Source organism: Melozone crissalis, unplaced genomic scaffold (assembly GCF_028551555.1).
Source record: "Melozone crissalis strain CALT ecotype California unplaced genomic scaffold, PUWL_Pcris_2 ptg000023l_1, whole genome shotgun sequence".
Lineage (NCBI taxonomy): Eukaryota > Metazoa > Chordata > Aves > Passeriformes > Passerellidae > Melozone > Melozone crissalis.
Window position 1 is genome coordinate 35088673 of NW_026535801.1, and position 20430 is coordinate 35109102.

At 42.5% G+C, this 20430-nt stretch overlaps 1 protein-coding gene across 2 annotated transcripts; it reads left to right on the plus strand.

The window, feature by feature from the left end:
- The first annotated feature begins 5687 nt into the window (after positions 1 to 5687).
- On the plus strand, positions 5688 to 20120 carry UBXN4 (UBX domain protein 4). 2 transcript variants are annotated; one of them, XM_054278155.1, is made up of 13 exons: positions 5688 to 5818; positions 11165 to 11267; positions 12091 to 12119; positions 12937 to 13055; positions 13604 to 13769; positions 14214 to 14316; positions 15841 to 15895; positions 16059 to 16223; positions 17006 to 17133; positions 17842 to 17944; positions 18279 to 18410; positions 18734 to 18942; positions 19506 to 20120. In XM_054278155.1, exons 1-13 carry the CDS (start codon positions 5740 to 5742, stop codon positions 19642 to 19644), a joined length of 1530 nt encoding a protein of 509 aa, XP_054134130.1. In that variant the 5' UTR covers positions 5688 to 5739; the 3' UTR covers positions 19645 to 20120. The 2 variants fall into 2 exon arrangements, with proteins under 2 accessions (XP_054134130.1, XP_054134131.1); XM_054278156.1 differs by having other exon boundaries at positions 13604 to 13763.
- Positions 20121 to 20430: the final 310 nt, after the last annotated feature.

Sequence of the window (20430 nt, forward strand, 5' to 3'; positions counted from 1 at the left end):
CTGTGTTAAACAGGGATAGTCACGTTATTGTATCTGGATGTGTTGGTGTGAGCCCCACAGGTCTGAGCCCCACAATTCACAGGACTCTGGCACTGCCAGAGGTTTCTGATGTCTGCAGTGGGCAAAGTGTTAAAATATTTCCACTTCACAGCTGTGTTTATTCCTGGGTTTGTGCTGTTTCATGCTTCCTCTAGAAAGCAAACAGGATGCAGACTCATCTAACCAAGCCACTTTGTACCTTCCTGGCCTTTATCCCCTTCTGCCCCCTTTGGTTTCTTAAACCACACAAGCCCAGGTACTGGGGTGAAAACCCCTAGAATTGCATTTGTTCCACAGATTTGGGTCACAGTCTAGAAAGCAAATAAAAGCACTTTATGCATGTAAAATGCATTCTCATGTTCTAAAGAAATCTTTTAGTACTCCAGTGTATTTGAGCTTCCTCTCATTTACCATTAAAGCTATTTTTAAAGAAAATAGTGGCAAAAGGAATTAAGTGGGGACTTCCATTGCAGCAATATAATATATTTTGTTTTACTGAGAGCGTGTCTTAACTTTTAAAACTAAAGAAAAACACTGGAAGAATAAGCAGAAAAGCTGAACAAGTGCAGCCCTTACCTACTCCACTAAAAGCTACTATTTCTTGATTTTAATTTTTAATTGACACACTTATAGTGCAAAATTCCTCCCTGAACTGTGAACACTTCATATAATGTCTGATAATTAAACCTTAAGAATATAAATTTAAGCCCCATACTTTGAGGACTCCCTGAACCACCTGGGCCTGGTGCTGGAATTGGGTGGCTCATTGCAGCACCCCCTAAACCCCCTCACAGCCCACAGGTGCCTGCCAGGCTGTGGCTGCTGTGTTTGCTAAGGCAGGGCTGGTTGGGAACAAGCATCTTGCATCTCCCCTGGCATTCCTCCCTGAGCAAATGTCACCTGTTCTAATATGAGATGTTTTCCTTTCACTCACATACACTTAGAAAAATGACAGGAAAAGGAGCAGAGTGTCTCTGAAGACAAACCCCGTGCTGTGGTGTACTCAGACTGTAGAGCTTGGGTGTCTCCACCTGCAACCACCCCAAGCCTTTTGCAGGACGTGGTGTTTGAGGATCTGGTGGCACAGGGGTGTTTGCAGGTGGGGTTTTAGCAAAGCACCACAAGAACTGTAGTTCCATGAATCCAGGAAGGTACCTGGGTACAGGGAGTTTTTACCTGTTTCCCATTTCTTGCAAGCCAGTTCCCTCTCAAGGTGGAATGAATAGTTGTATTCTCATCCCATGACACTCATTTGTGCCTTAAAACTTCACACTTGACTTGTCTGTTGTTTTGAGTTAACCTTGTACTAGCCTGGATGCCTGGAAGGGTGTCAAAATTCCAACTTCTATAAATACTATTTAGCTCCATGTTAGATTTTTTCCACATAAAATTGGTGCAGGCTTCAAGTATTTTGCCCTGAAGCAAAGAATGTTTAGATGAAGCTTTGGAGAAAACTGACCAAAACACTTTTAAGTTACAGGTGATGAAAAATTATTGTAGCTGGAATTTTTATATATTTCTAACTATGAAAGGAATTATTTCAATCCCTTCAATGTTTCTACAGCTTGGTTTTCATGAAGGCTGATGAAGGTCTTTTCATGAAGGTCTTCTCTATGTCCTATTCACATTTGAAACATTTTGGGTATTTTGGCTATTGATGTAAGTATAAAATTAAGGTGCACAACATTAATGTGACTTCATTTTGGAAGCTTCATTTCTTGGGTGTAGAACCCTTCAAAGGGCCTGATTTCCAGAACAATCTGAAAATTTAGCCCCTGTAAGTTATCTTATTCTGGAACCTAAGAGCAAAGTCTCCATCCACATCCAAAACCTTCAGTGTAAATTTAAGTTACCTCTTGGATTACTTGAAAATGTGTGCAATTATGTTCTCACCAGGATGTGTGTGAGCCTCCTCTTGCTTCAGTGTCTGCCTCGTGTCCTCAGACCCCCAGGGCTGGGGTTTGGCCCTGGCTCAGCTCAGCAGCCCTCACTGCAAGGTTTAGCTTCCATCCTGCTTGCAACTACCTGGTGTTCTGCAATGTCTGTCAAAGTCTGTTGGGTTGGAAGTGGAACTTGCTGAAGACCTGATCAAGCATGAAAATTTGGTCCAGGACACAAACACTCCCGTGTTTGCTGCTATTTTTTCATTTTCCAGTCTCACTGAGCCATGAAAAGGGATGCTTGCAGCTGTAATGGACTGTGCCTGCACTTGGGAAGAGAAACCCCAATGTCACATGATGTCACATGAGCCTGGTGCTGTAAACCAAAGAGCTGTAGAGGACAAGCTGTGTGTCACTGGCAGCTGTATGCTTTTAAAACTGGAATAAGTTATAAAAATAAACTGTGTTGCTGTGGATAATGCTTAACAGTGAGGTTTATTCTTAATTGAGCTCCTGTGCCCCAGTTCCCTGGGAATCTGAATGAGCTGGGATTGATGACAGCAGTGCAATGTTTCAGAGCCAGGTGAGCAGAGGTGGAAGGGCAGGGACTGACTCCAACACCCAGGGATCTGTCACACTTCATCTCCCAGAATTCCTTGGCAGGTTAAAAAGAATATTTACAAGCAATATTGCACATCATACTTCAATGACAGCGGCCTCAGTTTGAATTTGAGAGGGAGAAGCTGGCATTCTGCTTTTTTCTCATATCCTAACTTCTGCCCTAGCTGTAGGGTTAATTAGCTTTGCCCTTCTTTGGTTTCCAAGGTAGTTAACAAGAAACATCATTATTAAGTGTGCACGGATAGTCTACCACACTGATTTATACCAGACCTTGACTCCACAGTTGCTCAAATTTGCTGACTTTTTACTTGGCTTAAACTGATAACTTTGTCAATTAATTGCTGATTTAGGGTGAAGCAACTGTGCAATTTAAAATAGGAATTCCCTAATGAAGATACTTCCCATTTTGATCCAGATGGATGTGTGCTGGTTTTGGGGAGAAAAATTTATTCTCTTAGAATGCAAATGACTGCCTTGCATTGTTTGCCATGCCAATAACTGAAAACACACAAGACATCTCCCTTCAAAGAACTGAATCCCAGTAATCCCAGTTAAACTGAATCCCAGTTTAACAGCTCCAGCTGTTAAACTATTTTTTCTCAATAAAATTTTCCACTTACTAGTTAGTTATCCTGTCTTTTTCTAGGGCTACAAACTGCAGCCCTCTGTTGTTTCCAGACACACCTGTTCTAAAGCCTGTCATCAAAGACATATCCAACAAGTCAGTGATCCTACACTTGGAGACTTCCACTTCTAAAATTGTGGTTTTTTGAGAATGTAATATAAATAATTCCTGAGGATGTAAGAGATTGTATAAGATTGTACACTTTCACAAAAATTACATGTCCAGTCAATAGTAAGCCCTTTTTTTTCTTCCTTGTTTCAAGTGGTATCGAAGAATTTGAAAATCATATTTGCAAAACAATTTTCAAAACACACAGTGTTCAACATCTTACTCACCTGTCTCGTGAAACTTGGCTTCCAACTTAGGGATCCAAATCAGATGCAGTAAATGCAAACTACAGCTGCTGGAAATGCCAAGAGAATTAGTGCCACACATCCAAATTTATTGGAGAATTCAAGATACACCTTACAACCTAACCTCTTCCTCCCATGCTACACATGCAGTTGTGTAACAGAGATGTCTTTGTTCATCTCCAAAAACAAATTCAGTTTGATACTATCCAACCTTTGGCATTGCCCTTAAATCTGTTTTGTATCGCAAAATGTCCTGGGGTGACGTTATGATGCTTGTATCCCCATTCATCTGTTCTGTGCCTTTAAGACCGACTCTGAAGAGTGGAAGTTTTGTTTGGGTTTCTCTTATCAGGGACACAGAGACGAGCAGTACATAGGGCTGTTTTTCACTTCTTGCTTACAAAAATGTGTGATTTTTTTTTAATCCATCTCAGGAACATGTTCTGATGGTATTTCTTTAAGAAACTTGCAGAGGCACGACACACATGCAAAGCCTACCCAGTGAGGATTACTGTGACACCATTTCCACATGCTGCATCTTGGGAGAGGTAAAACAGATTCTGTGCACTGTTGTCAACACTGATTTGCTTCCTTCTCACTGTAAGTCTGAAGGATTTTTAGTTGGTATTATCCAGTTACACAAGGTACAGCAGTGAAAGATTTCCAGACTGAGAGACTGTGTGGTTTTTGGCCTTTCAATATTTGAGTACCTGCCTCAGCAAGTTACCCAGTACACATAGTCACAGTCCTAAGGGTGTTTTAGAAGAGCTCAAGAGCAGTGTTCTGTCCAGAATGTAATCACCAGAGCACTTGGCATCAACTGTGCTGTCCCAGTTGCTGTGAAATGTCTACCAAGGAGTCCTCCTGCCTTGCTGCCTGTGCTGCCAGTGCCTCACAAAGCCTGGGAGCACAGAGCACGTCCTGGCTTCACCTCCTGCCTCTCGTGGAGGATCTATGCACACCATACTCTATTTTTGTTCTATGTAACATGGATTTGTGTTGTTTCCTCCATCATTTTTCCCCATGTCACACCCTTGCCTCCTCCAGGGTGGGCGCTGGGGCAGGGATGGCTGTGGCTATCGGTCCTCCAGCCCCAGGTGCAGGAGGTGCCCCTTTTTCTGGCAGCTACCTCACAGAATCATGGAATTGTCAGGGTTGGACGGAGCTCTGGACATCACCCTGTCCAAGCCCCTGGCAAGGCAGGGTCACCCGGAGCAGTGACACAGGAACGTGTCCAGGTGCATTTGGAAAGTCTCCAGAGAGGGTGACCCCACACCCTCCCTGTTCCACCCCTAATGTAAGGCTCTTCCTCATGCTGAGGTGAAATTCCTTGTATTTTAGTCTATGTCGATTGCTCCTCATCCTGTCATGGGGCACAACTGAAAAGAGTCTGGCATCATCCTCTTGGTACCTGACTTTGAGATACTTATATTCGATTTGAGGTATTTATTCTGCATTACAGAATCACACAGTCAACTGGATTAGAAAAGACCTCTGAGATCACCGAGTTTAAACTGACCAAACACCACATCACCCACACCATGGCACTGTGTGCCACATCCAGCTTTTCTTCAAGGACCGAGAGGAACCGTGACTCCACCGCCTCCCTGGGCAGCCAGTTCCAATGTCTAAACATCCCTTCTGAGAAGAGATTCTTCCTGATGTCCAGCCTAAGCTGCCCTGGCGCAGGTTAAGGCTCTGCCCCATCGTTCTTCCGCTGGTTCCGTGGGAGAAGAGCCCGACCCACACGTGGCCGACCCTCCTGTCAGGGAGTTCTGGACAGCAGCAAGGTCCCCCTGAGCCCCCTTTTCACCAAGCTGGGACGCCCCCTCAGCCGCTCCCCGCAGGATGTGTATAAATGAGATCCCCTCTCAGCCTTCCCTTCCCTGGGCTAAACTCGGGCAGCTCCCGCCGCCCCTCCTGACGGCCCGAGCCCGCTCGGCAGCGGAGCAGCGCACCGGGCGATGCCTGCCGATGGAAACACTCCTGCCCCTGACTAAAGGGCCAAGATGGCGCCGGGCTGAGGGGGCCGGACCCGCCACCGCCCCCCGCGCGCCGTCGGGGAGGGGGCGGGCGGACGTGGCGCGTGCCGCTCGCGGCCGCCAATCAGGGGCCGGCGGCGCCGGGCGGCGCGCGCAGGCGCGTGGGGGGCGGTTGGCGCGGCGGCGGCGCAGGCGCGGTGCCGGTGTCGCTGAGGGCGGCGGGTCCCGGCGGTCCCACGATGTGGTTCGGCGGCTCCGTCCCCGCCGCCATCGCCGCCGCCAAGGAGCGCAGCTCCGTCTTCGTCGTGTTCGTGGCAGGTACGGTACGGTACGTCCCGGGGCCGCCCGCCGCCCCTGCCGGCGGGGCCCGGCAGCGCCTTCCCGGCCGTGTCCCGCCCGCCGCCCCTCCCGCCGAGCGGGATTTGTGCTGTGTCAGCCCCAGCCCGCGGTGTCGGTGTCCGGCCCCCGCCCGTCCGAGGTGCCGCCGTCCCTCCGTTCTGCGCTCCTGCACCCGATTCTCGCCGGCGCAGCTCTCCGGGCTGCTCCTTGTGTTTTGTTTCCTTTCCTCGTACCGACAGTGCTTGTTTCATAACACCGTAATTGGAACCTCTGAGAATTCACATCGTCTTGTGTACGCTGCCTTTTCTATGAAAAAAATAGATGGGAAAGAGGGACACAGTCTCGAGCTGCGCCAGGGGAGGTTTAGGCTGGGTGTTGGGAGGAATTTCTCCCCAGAACGGGTGGTTAGGCATTGGAACGGGCTGTCCAGGCGGTGCTGAGGTCCCTGGGAGTGCTTAGGGGAAGGCTGGACGTGGCACTCAGTGCCGTGGTCTGGTGACAAGGTGGGGTTTTGTCATAGGTTGGACTCGATGGTCTCAGAGGCCTTTTCCAACACGATTGAAACTGTGATATTCTGTGATTATACAAGCTCTTTAACTTATTTTTGAGCTTTTGCGTATCTCTGAGTGCGTTGTTTCTTAAGATTTTACTGTTGCCTTCGGCGCTCGTGGTTTGAAGATTTTCGGGTGCGTCAAGAAACAGTAACAATGTTGAATGTGTGACTCAGTGTTGTTCCCCTAAGAACTATTGAACTGTGGGACTCACGTGGCTTCAACAAGTTCACTCCCAAAGGGGATGTGCACAGAAAAGTGCTGTTAAATTCCTTTAACACAGCTCTCCGTGTACTTGGAGAACAGCATTTTCTGCTGGATAGTAAACGTACTGATAGAAATCAAGGTCTTGTCAGAGCACAGATTGGGCTGTGTTGGAGTAAGGGACGGGGTGGAGCAGTTCATGAAGAACCTCAGCCCTTGAGAAGGAATCACATTGCACAATTTGGGAGGGACCCCATGCTGGAAGAGTACGAGGAGTCCAACCCCTGAGGAGGAAGGAGCAGCGGAGACAAGATGTGAGGAACTGACTGCGGGAAGAGTGGGAGGAGATTTGTTTTCATTTCCCATGATTTTGCTCTAATTTTTGATTAGTAATAAGTTAAATAAATTTTTTCCCTGATCAAATCTGTTTTGCCTGCAAAGATTACACGTGAGTGATCTCCCCCTACCCTTATCTCTTCCCATGAACCTTCCATGACATTCTCTCCCCTGCCCAGCTGAGGAGGGCAGTGACAGAGGGACTTTGGTGGGCCTCTCAGTAGTTTCAGCTTGATACATAAATCAGGGAGAAATGCATGTTGTAACTTATGTCCAATATTTTTTATGAAAAGTTCTGCACAAAATGGGGCCCATTAGATTCTGATGTTGACTAGGTGGGTGTAGGAATCTGTAGATACAGAGGGGAGATACATTTATGCTTGCAGGGATGTAACCTAGTTTTGTCACAGTGTGTGCTGTGAGGATTTGTTTTGTTTGTTCCTGTGAGCCCTGGAGAAGGCAGAGCATGACTTAGCCAGGCACATCTCTGAAAGGGAAGGGTTGGAGAGTTCTGCCCACATCTGCTCCACCCTGGGCACCGTGGGATCAGGGCAGCTGACCCGTGCCAGAGCTGATCGTGGAACTGTTCTGTTATGTGTGCTGGCAAAGGCAGCTGGGAAGCCCAAGAACTTTCTCAGTGTGTGTGGAAGCAGCTGTGTTTGAAGGATGTGGAGTGCTGGAAGAATAGTCTGGTTTTGTGTTAGCACAGATTGGGTTTGTTGTTTGGGTAGAAATGTGTTTCACACTGCTCAGTGATGGTAACTTTGAGCCTTTACACCCCACACTTCCCACTGGATGCAGGCATTTGAAAGCACCTGGAGAGCAGGCTTTCAGCAGTGTTTGGTTCTGTACACTTCAATAATGTATAGGGAAAAAATAATGAGAGAAATTGAAATTGTATTGGGGCAGCCATTGTGTAGGATAGCTGTTAGGTACAGTTGACCAAAATTAGGAAATTCTGATTGGACAGATTTGTCCATCTGTGTCTGGTTTCCACCACCATCTGCCTGTTCCACTCTCCCTCTCCTCTGCACTTCACTTACATTTTCTCTAGAAAATGAAGAAATGGATTATTCTTTCTGCTTCCAGAATATTTTCTAGTCAAGCAAGGAATAATGTGGTTATTTATCTTAAAAATGAAGTGGCATTTGTGATTGTAACTGTGCATTGTTCAAGCAGGTTTCTCCTAAAGCGTTTTTGCTTGCAGCCATAATCCCAGCATTTTGAGCTCAGTGTTTAAAACCCTCATGGCACATTCTGGTGACAGGATGGTGTAAGGGTATTAAAGATGAACTCATGGGAAGCTGCAGTGAAAGGGATTGCTCCATTCTCCCCAGAGAGCATAAGGTCAAGCAGGTCTGCCTCAGGAAACTGCTTTGAAATACTGAGGTGAGATGTTGTGGGCCTGTGGACACAGCAGGTGAGGGGGCTGTGTTTGGGGAGCACAGGGGTTACTCTGTGCCATGGAGAGGATTCCTGGCAGTGACACAGGTCTGGCAGTGCAGTGCCCCAGGGGATGGTGTGAAGCTGTGTCAGGGGAGCTGCAGGATATCAGGAAAAGCTTCTGTCCCCAGAGGCTGTTGGGCAGTGGAACAGGCTCCTCAGGGAACAGTTCAGGGAGAATTTGGAAAATGCTCTCTCTAAATGTACATGGGAGGATTTTTGGGATGTCCTGTGCAGGGCCAGGAGTTGGACTCAAAGATCTTTTTGGGTTCCTCCCAGCCCAGAATACGTTATAATTTTATGAACATGCCTGGTATATTGTTGGTAGCTGTTCTGCAGATGATTTTGTAGCATTTGATCCTTGGAGTCACTAGTCTAAACTTGGTAGTTCATTTGATACAAAATGAACAAAAATACCTTCTCTGTTCTGACTGAGGTGTTGCAGATTATTTTATATCTTTCCAAAGGTTAGACATGTTCTGATCATTAAAATACCAGGCCACTCATAAAAAGTGCTTTTCAGAGTGGAAAAATGAAATGGTATGTGTGTGACAATAAAAAGGTTTAACTGAAAATGTTTTGTTTCAATAATGTTTGTAGAAACCCTCCTCCCTTTATTCATAACTTTATTATTTTACTAATTTTTTGACAAAATGGTGATTTGCACACATAAGCTGTTTGTTAGTTATTTGTAGCCAAGATGTATCAAGGCACTTTGCAAGTTAAAGAAGTGAAATGCTGCAGAGGAGGAGGAGGTGAGTGGTTTAATGTCCTGGCTCCTGGCATTTCCAGAATGGCAATCCTCTCTTACTGAGTAGTTGTGAAATGTTGGACATGGAGCAGTAAGTTGGGCTTCTCTCTCTCCTTCTGAAAGGAAAACACTTCCCTGATAACTGTGTGCTGTGGAGAATTAAAGTCTTCTGACAGCCTGTGATGGTTTTGAGTAAGTTCTTCATACAGGAAATAAATTATTGCAGAAAAAGAGTCTTGTCCAGTATGTGAATCATTTGAGAAATGATCTATGTTTTCCCTATGTAGATTTACCTGATCGGGTTTAAGAGATGAGGAAGTGTGACTGAGTTGTTTACAGATCATTCCACTAAGTGAAATAGAGTGATCTTTTTGTTTGAGAAACAAGAAATCTGAGAGATTTGGGATCCAGAATTCTAAGGCTGTTGTGCTGGCTCAGTGTTTAGCAGAATTATTAATTATGTCAAGTTCTGCTGCACTTGACCTCTTGACTTTTCTAATGCTTTTCCTGTGACCTGGCAGTTTTGATTTCAGGATATAATTACTGCTACAAACTGTAATAAATGAACCCTAACCCCTAAATGAGAAAGGGTTATCAAAACAAAAAGATGTATGAGAATAAGCAACTGTTCAGTGGGTAGTGACAATATTAATCAGTGCATCATGGCACAGAGCTTTATAAAATGCGAGCTCTCAGCATTTTCATTCAGTCATCTCTCAGACTCTACTGTGAGCAGCCTCTGCCCTGTTTGTGTCTTTCAGCATTCTTTTTTCTCCAGCAGTTGGCTGTGTGGAAAAGTTGGTGTTAGGCAAGCATTTGGATATTTTTAGTAGCCTAATCAGATGAGCACATGTCCTCACAAACAGTGTGTGGTGAAGCAGCTGCCTGCCTGGGAGCACTTGGAAACAGGAGAGGAGGCCGAGCTGCTCTGGGCACAACAGCTGCATTGACCACACTTGGAAGCACTGCACTTCAAGCAGGAGGAAAGGTTCCCACGTAAAATAGCCTAAATATTTGCTTGCTTATGCAGAAGAATAATAATAGAGGTAGATGCTTTCTTACTTGCTCCAGTAATTACCAGGGAAAACTGAGACACGTGGTTGAAACCACTTTTCCAAAATTGTATTTTTGATACATGCCCCTGTGAGAGGCCTTGTGACCAGATAGCAGCACTTCACTGGGAGATTCCACAGGTAACTCCTGATCTTGAACAAGTCAAAAATATTGCATGGAATGGCAAATGGGATGAAACAAACAAGTGGTTTGTTGTTGTCACTGAATAAAGGACTACTGTACTTCTGTACTTGTGACTCGATTCTTTATCAAGGCTGCAGTCCATTCCAAGCTGCTAGGAACTAATACAGATTGAAGATAAAGAAATGGTTGCAGGCCAGTGTACTTGTTGAAAGATGGTTAATATTCATCAGAATCTATTTATTAACCCACAGCCTCACTAAACTGGTGTTTTAGGAGATAAATGTATGATTGATCTGTTTCATCTGATTAAAATAACACTTCTGAATCTGTGGCCCCTGAACACCTTTTCAGTTTCTCTTACCCAAGGATCTCCTCTGCATTTGTTATTCTTGTTCTGTGCTCCTCACACCTTTTCCTCCCATCATACTGTTACTGTTAATGTCAGGAAGTTGAATACAAAACTAAGTTATAAATAATTTGCAAATAAATGTTTCTTGGTTTGGGGATTTTTTTTACACTGTCAAACTGTGAAACCTTACCTGCTGAATTATGTATTTACAGGGAGTGAAGACCATAGGTTTATCTACTAGCAGCTGATGTACTAATATATAATTAAAGTTATGAAGGGCAAGCAGAAGTTTTTTGATAGTTTTGACATATCAAAGTGAACCAGCTGGAGTGAATTGTCTCCAGAGTGTTAAAAATAATAATTGTAAACTGACTTGAAAATAATCCCTAGAGTGTTTTACAAAGGTGAATCCAAGGGATTGAAGGAAAGGTAAAATCAGGGCAGAAACAGCAATTTGTGGTGGGTTTAACTCATGTGTGTGCTGTGTCTGGCAGGTGAAGATGAACAATCTACTGAGATGGCTGCAAGGTGGGAAGATGAGAAGGTGACTGAAGCTGCATCAGATGGTTTTGTTGCTATTAAAATTGACACCAAAAGGTTTGAGCCTATTCTAATTCTGTCTCTTATACAGTCTTTCATTGATGATGATGAAAGAAAGAGGCTCTTGAAGTCCTCACCCTGATTAGGAGATAGTGTAAATACAGGATTCCAGAACAGAAGTGAATTCAGTACTCCTGGGGTTCCTGAAGCCTGAGAAAATGTCAATTCTGCACATACTCATTGAGTATTTCAGACTGTGTTCCAGTACTAGTAATAGAATGCTTGAGGTTGCCCTTTCTCAACTGGAAGAGACACAAAAATGCTATTAAAAATGCAAGTGCTAGAGGCAGTTCTTCATTTGCCAAGTTACATAATGAATTAAAAACCTTTCATGAATTCAGAAAGATAAAAATCTGTAAAGCCCCAGAGAAAATGTGTTTGCCTCCATTGTAGCACATAGAATGGAGAAGCATTTAAGCTCCTGGGTAAATTACTCAGCTATTTTTGTTAATGTTTGTGTTCCACTCCATGTACACAAAGTGCACTGACATTTCCCCAAATGTATTATTTTGAAATGCTCTATAGACATTTTATTAGATTTACTACATTATTTGTGCTCAATAGACTAGATTTCTTTTTCCTGACTTGCCTTTTAGCACTGCTTTCCTAATTTTATGTAGTCAACTGTGATAACCAAGGATTGTCACCATGTCAACACTTTTGCAGAATGCTAATGATAAGATGCAGTGCAAATTTGCTTTTAGTGTTCTCTCAAGTATTTAAATAGTTTTGTAGGACAGTTATTTTTATGATGAAAGACTTAATCTAAAGTTGTTGCAAAATGATTGCTACTCCTAAATGAATCTTTTCTTTTAAACAGTGAAGCATGCCTGCAGTTTTCTCAAATTTGTATCCTTTGAGATCTGTTTAGATGCTACATTATGATTACAGATAATTGCTCTTTACAAGTTAATACCCTTCTTAAGACAAATACTTACAAGCAATGCTATTGAAAATACTTATTTTGGCACAAAACTATGCAATAAACTGTGTTAATAGATACCATCTGTGTATTCAACTAGCTGTCAGTTATTAGAGAAAGTGAGCAAATTGGGTTTTTTTTATGTTAATCCTATGTAATTCTCTAAATAGAAAATTATCTAAAGCTTTATGTAATCTAAATAACCTGTTGGTCCCACTAATTAGCATTAGAAAACAAACAAAAAATGCCTTAAATTATGAGCTGGGGCTCAGAGGTGCAGAGGAGGGGGAAGAAGCAGTGGCCTGGGTCTGTCACATACCCAGGTGTGGAGGCAGGTAAAGCCCTGCCTGCCTCAAGGAGGTCACTGCTTACAGCTCATTAATTCTGTGTGATGCTGGGAATTCCTAACTTGGATATCTTCATGCTTGGGAGAGTTCATAACTGTCTACTTAAGATGTTGTCTGACACTAAAACAAAATATTCTCAAGTCAGTGCATAATCAGTTGCCTGAAAAGTTGGAGAAAAATACTTTAGCCTAAACCAATAAAAAGAAAAGAAGAAATGCTTACCAGTTGCCTGTAATGTTTGCCAGCATCTTCTTCATTCTTCCTCCCGTGGCCCTGGCTGCTGGTGAGCAGTTGGAGATGAGAGCACTGGGCTAGAAGCTGTAGGAAGGTCTGCTGTGCCCTGTGAAGTTACTCTGTGTCACCTCCTGCCTTTCACTGCCCTTAACTGCCTGTGCAGATCCTGTGGTGTGTGTCCCATCCAGCTTTTTTATAGGAGACAATGGAATCCCTTTGGAAGTCATTGCTGGCAGCGTTTCTGTGGAAGAGCTCGTGACCAGAATCCATAAAGTCAAACAGGTGATGCTGACAGGCTGCATCTTCCAGGGGCCCTGGCCGTTAGCTTGTGCCTTTGGCAGTTACTGGTGGAAGCAGAACCAGGGAGTTACAACAATAAAATCTGCAACCTTGGGTTCAGTACACACTGAAGCACTGTGAACGTGTGCTGCATTCATTTTTGTTTGGTTTAGATCACCTGTGTAAACAAACCCACAGTGCTGGAGAAATGTGTCAAGAGCTCTAAACTGGAATGACAAAATGTGACAACTCACCTTGAAGGGGATTACTCTTCAGCTTATAATGTGGTTATGTAATATTGTTCTGTAATGTGGATTTATAAAATTATATACAAGTGTAGATTGCTTTATCACTTTGATTTCAAGTGCAAGACTAAAATTAGAAAAATATATGAAATGCATGATTGTACCATACTCAACAATATGCGGTAATTCTAGATTTGTATTTTCAGTAGGGCTGATTTTTCACTAATAATTCAGTCTTGACCTTTTTTAACCTGTGAAAAATACTTCAACTTTCATAGGCTCCATTCTCTCTTCCCACTTTCTTAGATGCACACGGGGAAGGGGCGGCCTGTGGAGAACGGCAGTCAGGCAGCTGCTCCCTGTCCCTCCTCTCAGTCTGATGGTGCTCCAGAAAGTGCAGAATCCAGAGCAGGGCTTTGTGACTCTGCTGAGGCTCTCATGCCTGAGACAATAGCATCTTCTGCTGGTAATGGTTAGTGTTCTTGCCACCTCAAATGCCACCTCATTTGCTTTGGAAATGGTTTTTCTTAATTTGTTACATGATGGTACATAAAAGGCCATATATTGAGCAGACTCGCTGAGGAAAAATGTGGGATATTCCAGAATGCTTTGTGCAAGTCTAGAGGGAAGGATAACTTGTCATTCTGCTTAGTTTTAATAAGTGAGGAATCTATTGAGTTTATAACTCAATAAAATTGTGTATGCTTTCCTGAAAAAGGGCTCAATTAAGGAGTTTTTTTGGCTTAGTAACCTGAAACCAAATTGTTGAGGGGGGGAGTCCAAGTAACAGAACCCTGTATGAGATATCCCAGTCGCTGCAAATTGTGGCTAGCAATGAGCCTGATAATTGTTATGATAAGAAATGCACCTTTTCTGGTTTTTTCTTATGCATTGCTTTCTTGTAAACCCCTTGAAGATGAAGCAAATTCAGGTCAAGCAAGCCAGGAAGCAACTAATTCTGCAGATGAGCAAGCAAATGATGCTCAGCCTGTGAATGATCTTACACTCAAAGTAGAAAGGCAAGTCTTTTGTTGCAGACTTCTTAATGTATTGTATTTGTTTCTCAGGAGGCAGTTTTGTTGGGTTTTGGGTTGGTTTGGGATTTTTTAACAAACATGTTTAATTACAGGATTTTGGTCCTTTATCTGTTGTCATCTGGCAAATATTTATGTGGTCTTAGTTCTGTTACATGTCTCTGACAATACTAGGGCTGACACCAAACCAGGTTTTTAATTAATATAATTCCTCATGTACTTTGAAAGAAAGAGGTAATCTGGAAAACTGTAAGTGTTCACCTTTGATATAACTTCAATAGAGAGGATATGTGTGCTGCGGGTTCTTGAATTAATTGAAACATAGAACTCAAAGCACTGGAAACTGGTGCAATAAAATGCCAAGCTAGGTTTTGTATAGAGCTGTCATCTTATTTCTTCTTGTTGATTTGATGACTGTTTGTTGTTTAGGGATAGTGAAAAAGTCTGTGGAATCCTATTCTGAGACTGGTGTTTTGATCAGTGAACAGTAATGACTTGAGTTCAGTTTTTTGGAGTATGGTGATCAGAAACACCTGGTTCAAAACATGATTAATTCATTATAAATTTTTTTAAATATAGGATATTGTTTATAAACTTGTTTTTAGTAAGTAATTGATATTTGAAATATCTTGTTTGAAACCATAACACATGTTTAGCAAATAGGAATATTTATGATGCTAAAATATGTTTTAAATGTTTTTCATTCTTTTTTTAGTTTTCTTCTAAAGTTATTATACAAGAGGTATATTTTTTACTTACCACTGATAGGGCAATGCAGTCAATATTTTAATATAATTATCAGTGTTCCTTTTAAAATAATGCATAATTTATCTACAGCATTGTTTGCAAGGGGGAGAAAGAGGCCAAGCTGTGTGGTAATTACCACTTTCTTTTGAACAGCTACCATACATTTTTCTGATTATCCAGCTTTTCACATTGGGTCATGCCTGCCCTTTCCCCAGACTTCAGTTATGTTGGGATTTTATTGCCAATCTGTATTGAGAAATTTACTTTGTTCTTTTAAGTTAATCTTTATTCTGAGGCATTTTTCTGGATAGCTGAGACAGATGCTTATGCATCTATGTCAGGGCTATGTATTACTTGTGTACCATTTTAGGAGGTGATGTGCAGAAGAAACCAGATGGCTTAAATAGCTAAAAAGAGATTGAGATTTAGTGTTTCTGTTACCACAGATCATAAATAGTATTTGCTTATTGTATATCTTCATAAGTTGGTTCGACAGCAAGAAAATGCAGGAATCTTCATTTAATGAGTGGAAAAGGGACAAAAGGAATAGGTTAGAACAGCTCTGAAGTGAGGAAGGAGGTGGTGAAATCACCATTGCCCTTTGCATGGAAGGTGCACCCGCATGGGAATGAATCACTGCTGGTACACGAGCTATTAGCACTGTGCTACAGCTCATTTTCATGTGTTCTCCTGGGTTTGCAAATGCTTCATTAACATTTGAAAATACTGCAATGATAAGACTTTTCACTCTATTAAATTTAGGTTAACAAAAAAGCTTGAAGAAAGACGAGAAGAGAAAAGGAAAGAAGAAGAACAGGTAACACAAAAATGTAAAACCTCTTGCAGTTGCAGGTTGGGTTTTTTTTAACCCTTATTTGAATAAATAATAAATAGTTAATTCCTTCTTACACAAACATACTTCAGTCTTTTCTCTTGCCTGAAGCAATTTTGTGCTTCAATTTTTATATCTCTCTATTCAGAAAGAAATTAAGAAAGAAATTGAAAGAAGGAAAACTGGCAAAGAAATGTTGGAGTACAAGAGACGACAGGAAGAAGAACTGACCAAACGCATGTTGGAGGAAAGGAACAGAGAAAAGGCAGAAGAGAGGGCTGCTAGAGAGCGCATAAGGCAACAGATTGCAATGGTAAATTTTGCATTTTGGAAGAGAGTTTGCTGCTTCTCTCTCTCACAGTGTACTAAAATGATAATTTTTCTCATTTGCTGAGGCTTTGAAAGATTATTCATTTTTCCATTTGGAATCCTTTAGCCTTGTATAGTAACAATTTTTGTGTTTGGGGTTTATGTTGCATTTCCTGTGTATAAAATGAAACTTCTGCTTTCATCTTCACAATTCTATATGAACAAACATTTCTGTCATATTGCTTGAGTCTAGTGGAGAATTATCATATAAACATAAAAATAATTGCAATTTAGGCATGGTGCTAAAAGAGAAGCACAGGGAATATTTAATTGTAGAACAGACACAAGAACACTGCTCTCAGAATGGTGAGGAGGATTATTTTCCAAGTTAGTATATATATGTGTGTGCATATATGGATGTAAACAGTAGATAACAACTGAAATTCTTCCTCATTATTAGGCTTTGGTATAGAACACTCAGAATTGCAGTTGTGTAACTCATTGTAAGGTTTTTGCCTTTATCTTCCCTGGAGTGTTGAGCTTGCATGGGAAGATCATCTATTAACAACTGGTTGTGGGAAGTGACTCAGTGAGAAGTGTCATCTTGGCTAATGACACGAGATTGTGCAGTTTCGCACTGAATAATTCTTTGAGTTCCACTGTCTTTTCTCCATATGGTCTGTTTGTATCTGTGCAGTTGGTTCATGAGCATAGATCACAGTTCTCTAATGAATGTTAAGCAACAAGTTATGTTCACAATTAAGGTTTCCCTTTGATCCTTGACAGGATCGTGCTGAGAGGGCAGCTCGCTTTGCAAAGTCGAAGGAAGAAGCAGAAGCTGCAAAAGCTGCAGCTCTTCAGGCTAAACAGGCTGAAATAGAGGCCAGAAAAGAGGCAGCTCAAAGGGAGCGAAGGTGAGTTGCAGTAGAGACACAAGTGTGCATTTTGGGGGAGAGAGATAAAGAAACTTTTTTAAAGGAGTTAATATATCTCCTCATCTCTTGACAACATGTTGCTGTGTTGAGCTGTTTAAGTAGTGACATTAAAGGTAGCTGTTTACATGAACGTGATGCTCTTTGAGAGCTTTCATCTTTTTGACATTCATGATCATGAAACACTGACCACCTTTACTGGTGTGCTACTTTAGTTAGATAAGAGCTGTTTTGTGGCTGAGCTTTGATTTAAATACCAGTATAATGGAGCTTGGTGGGGTACTAGATAAGGTGAGAATGCCAAAGATATGCCTGGACAGAATGACTGGATAATGCCAGCACTGCTGGGGAGCTTGGTGCAGATCCAGGGGCTGTGTGTGGATGGCTTGGATTCAGCAAGGCTGTGCTGGGGCCATCAGTGCCCGTGTCAGAGCTGTCTCCTGCTTTGCCCAGCACTGCTGGTTTAAGAATTATCCAAACCTATGGGAACCTTATATGGAGTTGTGGAAGAGATCCATTGAGATCAGCAGGTGGTTCTCCACTGTGAATTCAGTCTTACAACCCTTCTGCACTGCCCTGGGCAGCATGACTGTCCCTCTCTGCCACATTTCAGTAGTACCAAGCTCAAGGCCCAGGAGCCTTTGTCTGTGAGTGTTCATGTCCTGACTGACCCCAATGCCTGTCCCACAGTGCAATAGCCAGGATTCAGTTCCGCCTCCCCGATGGATCTTCCTTCACCAACCAGTTCCCATCTGAAGCACGGCTAGAAGAAGCCAGGCAGTTTGCTGCACAGGTAATATGGGCATTTTGTTTCTCACCTAGGTGCTGGATATGATTTGTTGAGCCTCAAGTAGTTGTTATGATGTTGGAGTTGTCATCAACTCCTTTCCTTATTGGGTATTTGAAGGGAGTTTTAGCAGCCTTCTCCAGTGCCACCAAGTGCCTTTGGATTGCTGCAGTGTGTATTAGTAAGATATAGAGAAAAATGAACAATATTTCATCTCCTACTTTGAAGATGATTGATAGTTTGATACAAAACTCTTGTTAAGGTATACTCAGCTGGCAAATATGCAGTTGTTTGAAAATGAGCAGTCATAAATAAAATGTTTTCTTTATGTGCTTCACAGACGGTTGGTAACACTTATGGCAATTTTTCACTGGCAACAATGTTCCCCAGGAGGGAGTTTACCAAAGAAGATTATGGAAAGAAGTTACTGGAACTCGAGTTGGCACCCAGTGCTTCAGTAGTGCTGCTGCCGGTAGGTGCTGGGTTTTGGTGTGTCTGATTTTTCAAACAGCAGTACAGTAGCTGGATACTTGCTGTTAGTTGGCCATGATGGTATTTGGCTTGAATTTGGGGATTTTCTTTGTCTAAAGATTGCAAAATTACTCTAGTTTTTGTCAGGACTGATTTGGAGCAGTTTCTCTGATAAATGGTGACTTGTCTTAGATACTTGTCTAAGGTGTAACCAAAGTTGTTTCTTTGTGTCTGCTGAGCTGCTTAGAAAGGATGCCTGAAATACTCTGTCTACAAGAGCAGGACTTCAATACCTGACAGCTTTGCTTGGTGTGTTCATGACAGGCGGGAAGACCTGCGACTTCTGTTGTTCAAGCTTCGGGCAGCGATCTGTGGAAGTTCTTGGGCACAATCCTTTACCCCCTCCTAGCGGTTTGGAGATTCATTAGCAACTTCCTGTTTACGAGCCCGCCCCCCTCGCAGCCCTCTGTGAGATCTGCTCACCAGCAGGAGCACTCGGCTCCCTCAGCCTCGGGCAGCCTCGAGCAAAGCAGGTAAGGCAAAGTGCTTCAGGCAGCTGTTTCTCCAGCCTCTTGCTGCAATTGCTTTAATCTTGCAGTGGGGAACTGAACTCCCAATTACACAGTAGGAACAGCATTGTCTTGCAGTTATTTATGAATAGGGAATTAACTGTAACTACAAAGGTGAGCTTCACTTCAGCTGATGCGGTTTGGAAGATAAAAATGTTAAAAATGAGATATCAAACTGTTAGGGGATGGTTGTTCAAGAAACAGAAGCAGATGAAGTCTGGTTTTGACAGGTTTTGTATTGCCTAGAGAATGAGATCTCCCATGTACCAGGAGAGCTGCTTGGCTGTTTCTGGTGAAGAAGCCACTTATTGCTTCAATGACAGGGAAAATGAGAGTCTGCCACTCTGTCTGACTGCTAAATGACAAATTTTCACCTGGGTATTGCTTGCCAAGGAAACAAAGGGTTGAAGAAAACTATTCTTGAGGATAAGAGAAGGATGGACGATGTGTGTTTATTGCATTTGCTGCTTCTCTTGTGTCATTATTACTGAGGAAACTGTCAAACCTCACTGTTCTTTGTGCCCTAGGCAAGCAGTCAGGAAACGAGTAGTGGAAAAGCGGGGGGAAGACTTCAAAAAAGAAGGCAAAATCTATAGACTGAGGACTCAAGATGATGGAGAAGATGAAAACAATACTTGGAATGGAAATTCTACACAACAAATGTAGTTTTGAGTAACTGCAGTTACTATCTGGCTGCTTTTTTTTTCCCTTCTCTTATTTGATCTGTCAACTAAAGCTTCTGGACAAGTGGGGCTTATTTTCCACTGACTGAATTACTTAATTCTTATTCCTGGTGGATTATGGAATAAAGTCACTTATGCCAGAAAAATCAAGTGGGTGTAGGTGAAACCTAGTAAAAAGACTGAAAATCTCCATCAGCTTTCATAAATATTGCCCTATGCCATAGAAAGGCACTTTTTAATCTATAAATATTCTGCTACATAAATTTAAGGGCCAGATGTATTCATATAAAGGTCATGGCAGACAATGACTGATTAAAATGAGGGTTTCAGAGGCACTATAAGTAGCAAATCAGGTAACTAATTTATGTTTAACTTTTTTCTTGCTTCTGCAACTGCAAGCAAAACCTTGTAGTTTTTAATTCCCTAAGCACTCAATAAACTATTTTCCAGAAAACATGACTACCTTGTGAAGTTCCTCTGATGTGCTGGTATCACAAGGAAAGCAAGCAGGATCATGCACTGAAATTTAAAATACAGCAGACAAACATTTTGTTCCAGTTTAAATGACCTTACTGTACATGCAATAAAGGAAAAAGGGGGTGAAAATCCAATCTGTACAGTAGCTGCAGTATAACAGTTTTCACCAGGAGAGACACTAATTTGTCTTAAAATTCTGAGAAGCAGGAGAACTTCCAGGGGTTCTTTCAGAACTGTTGATGATGATGAAGCAAGGACAGATGCCAGCTGATGTTCAGAATCTTTATATGCA

Bases quoted from the DNA above. Each gene is read 5' to 3' on its own strand.
- UBXN4 (XM_054278155.1), top strand. From the start codon at position 5,740: ATGTGGTTCGGCGGCTCCGTCCCCGCCGCCATCGCCGCCGCCAAGGAG. The intron at 5,819-11,164 runs GTACGGTACGGT...TGTGTCTGGCAG, and splicing joins CTTCGTCGTGTTCGTGGCAG to GTGAAGATGAACAATCTACT. The intron at 18,943-19,505 runs GTAAGGCAAAGT...TTTGTGCCCTAG, and splicing joins GGCAGCCTCGAGCAAAGCAG to GCAAGCAGTCAGGAAACGAG.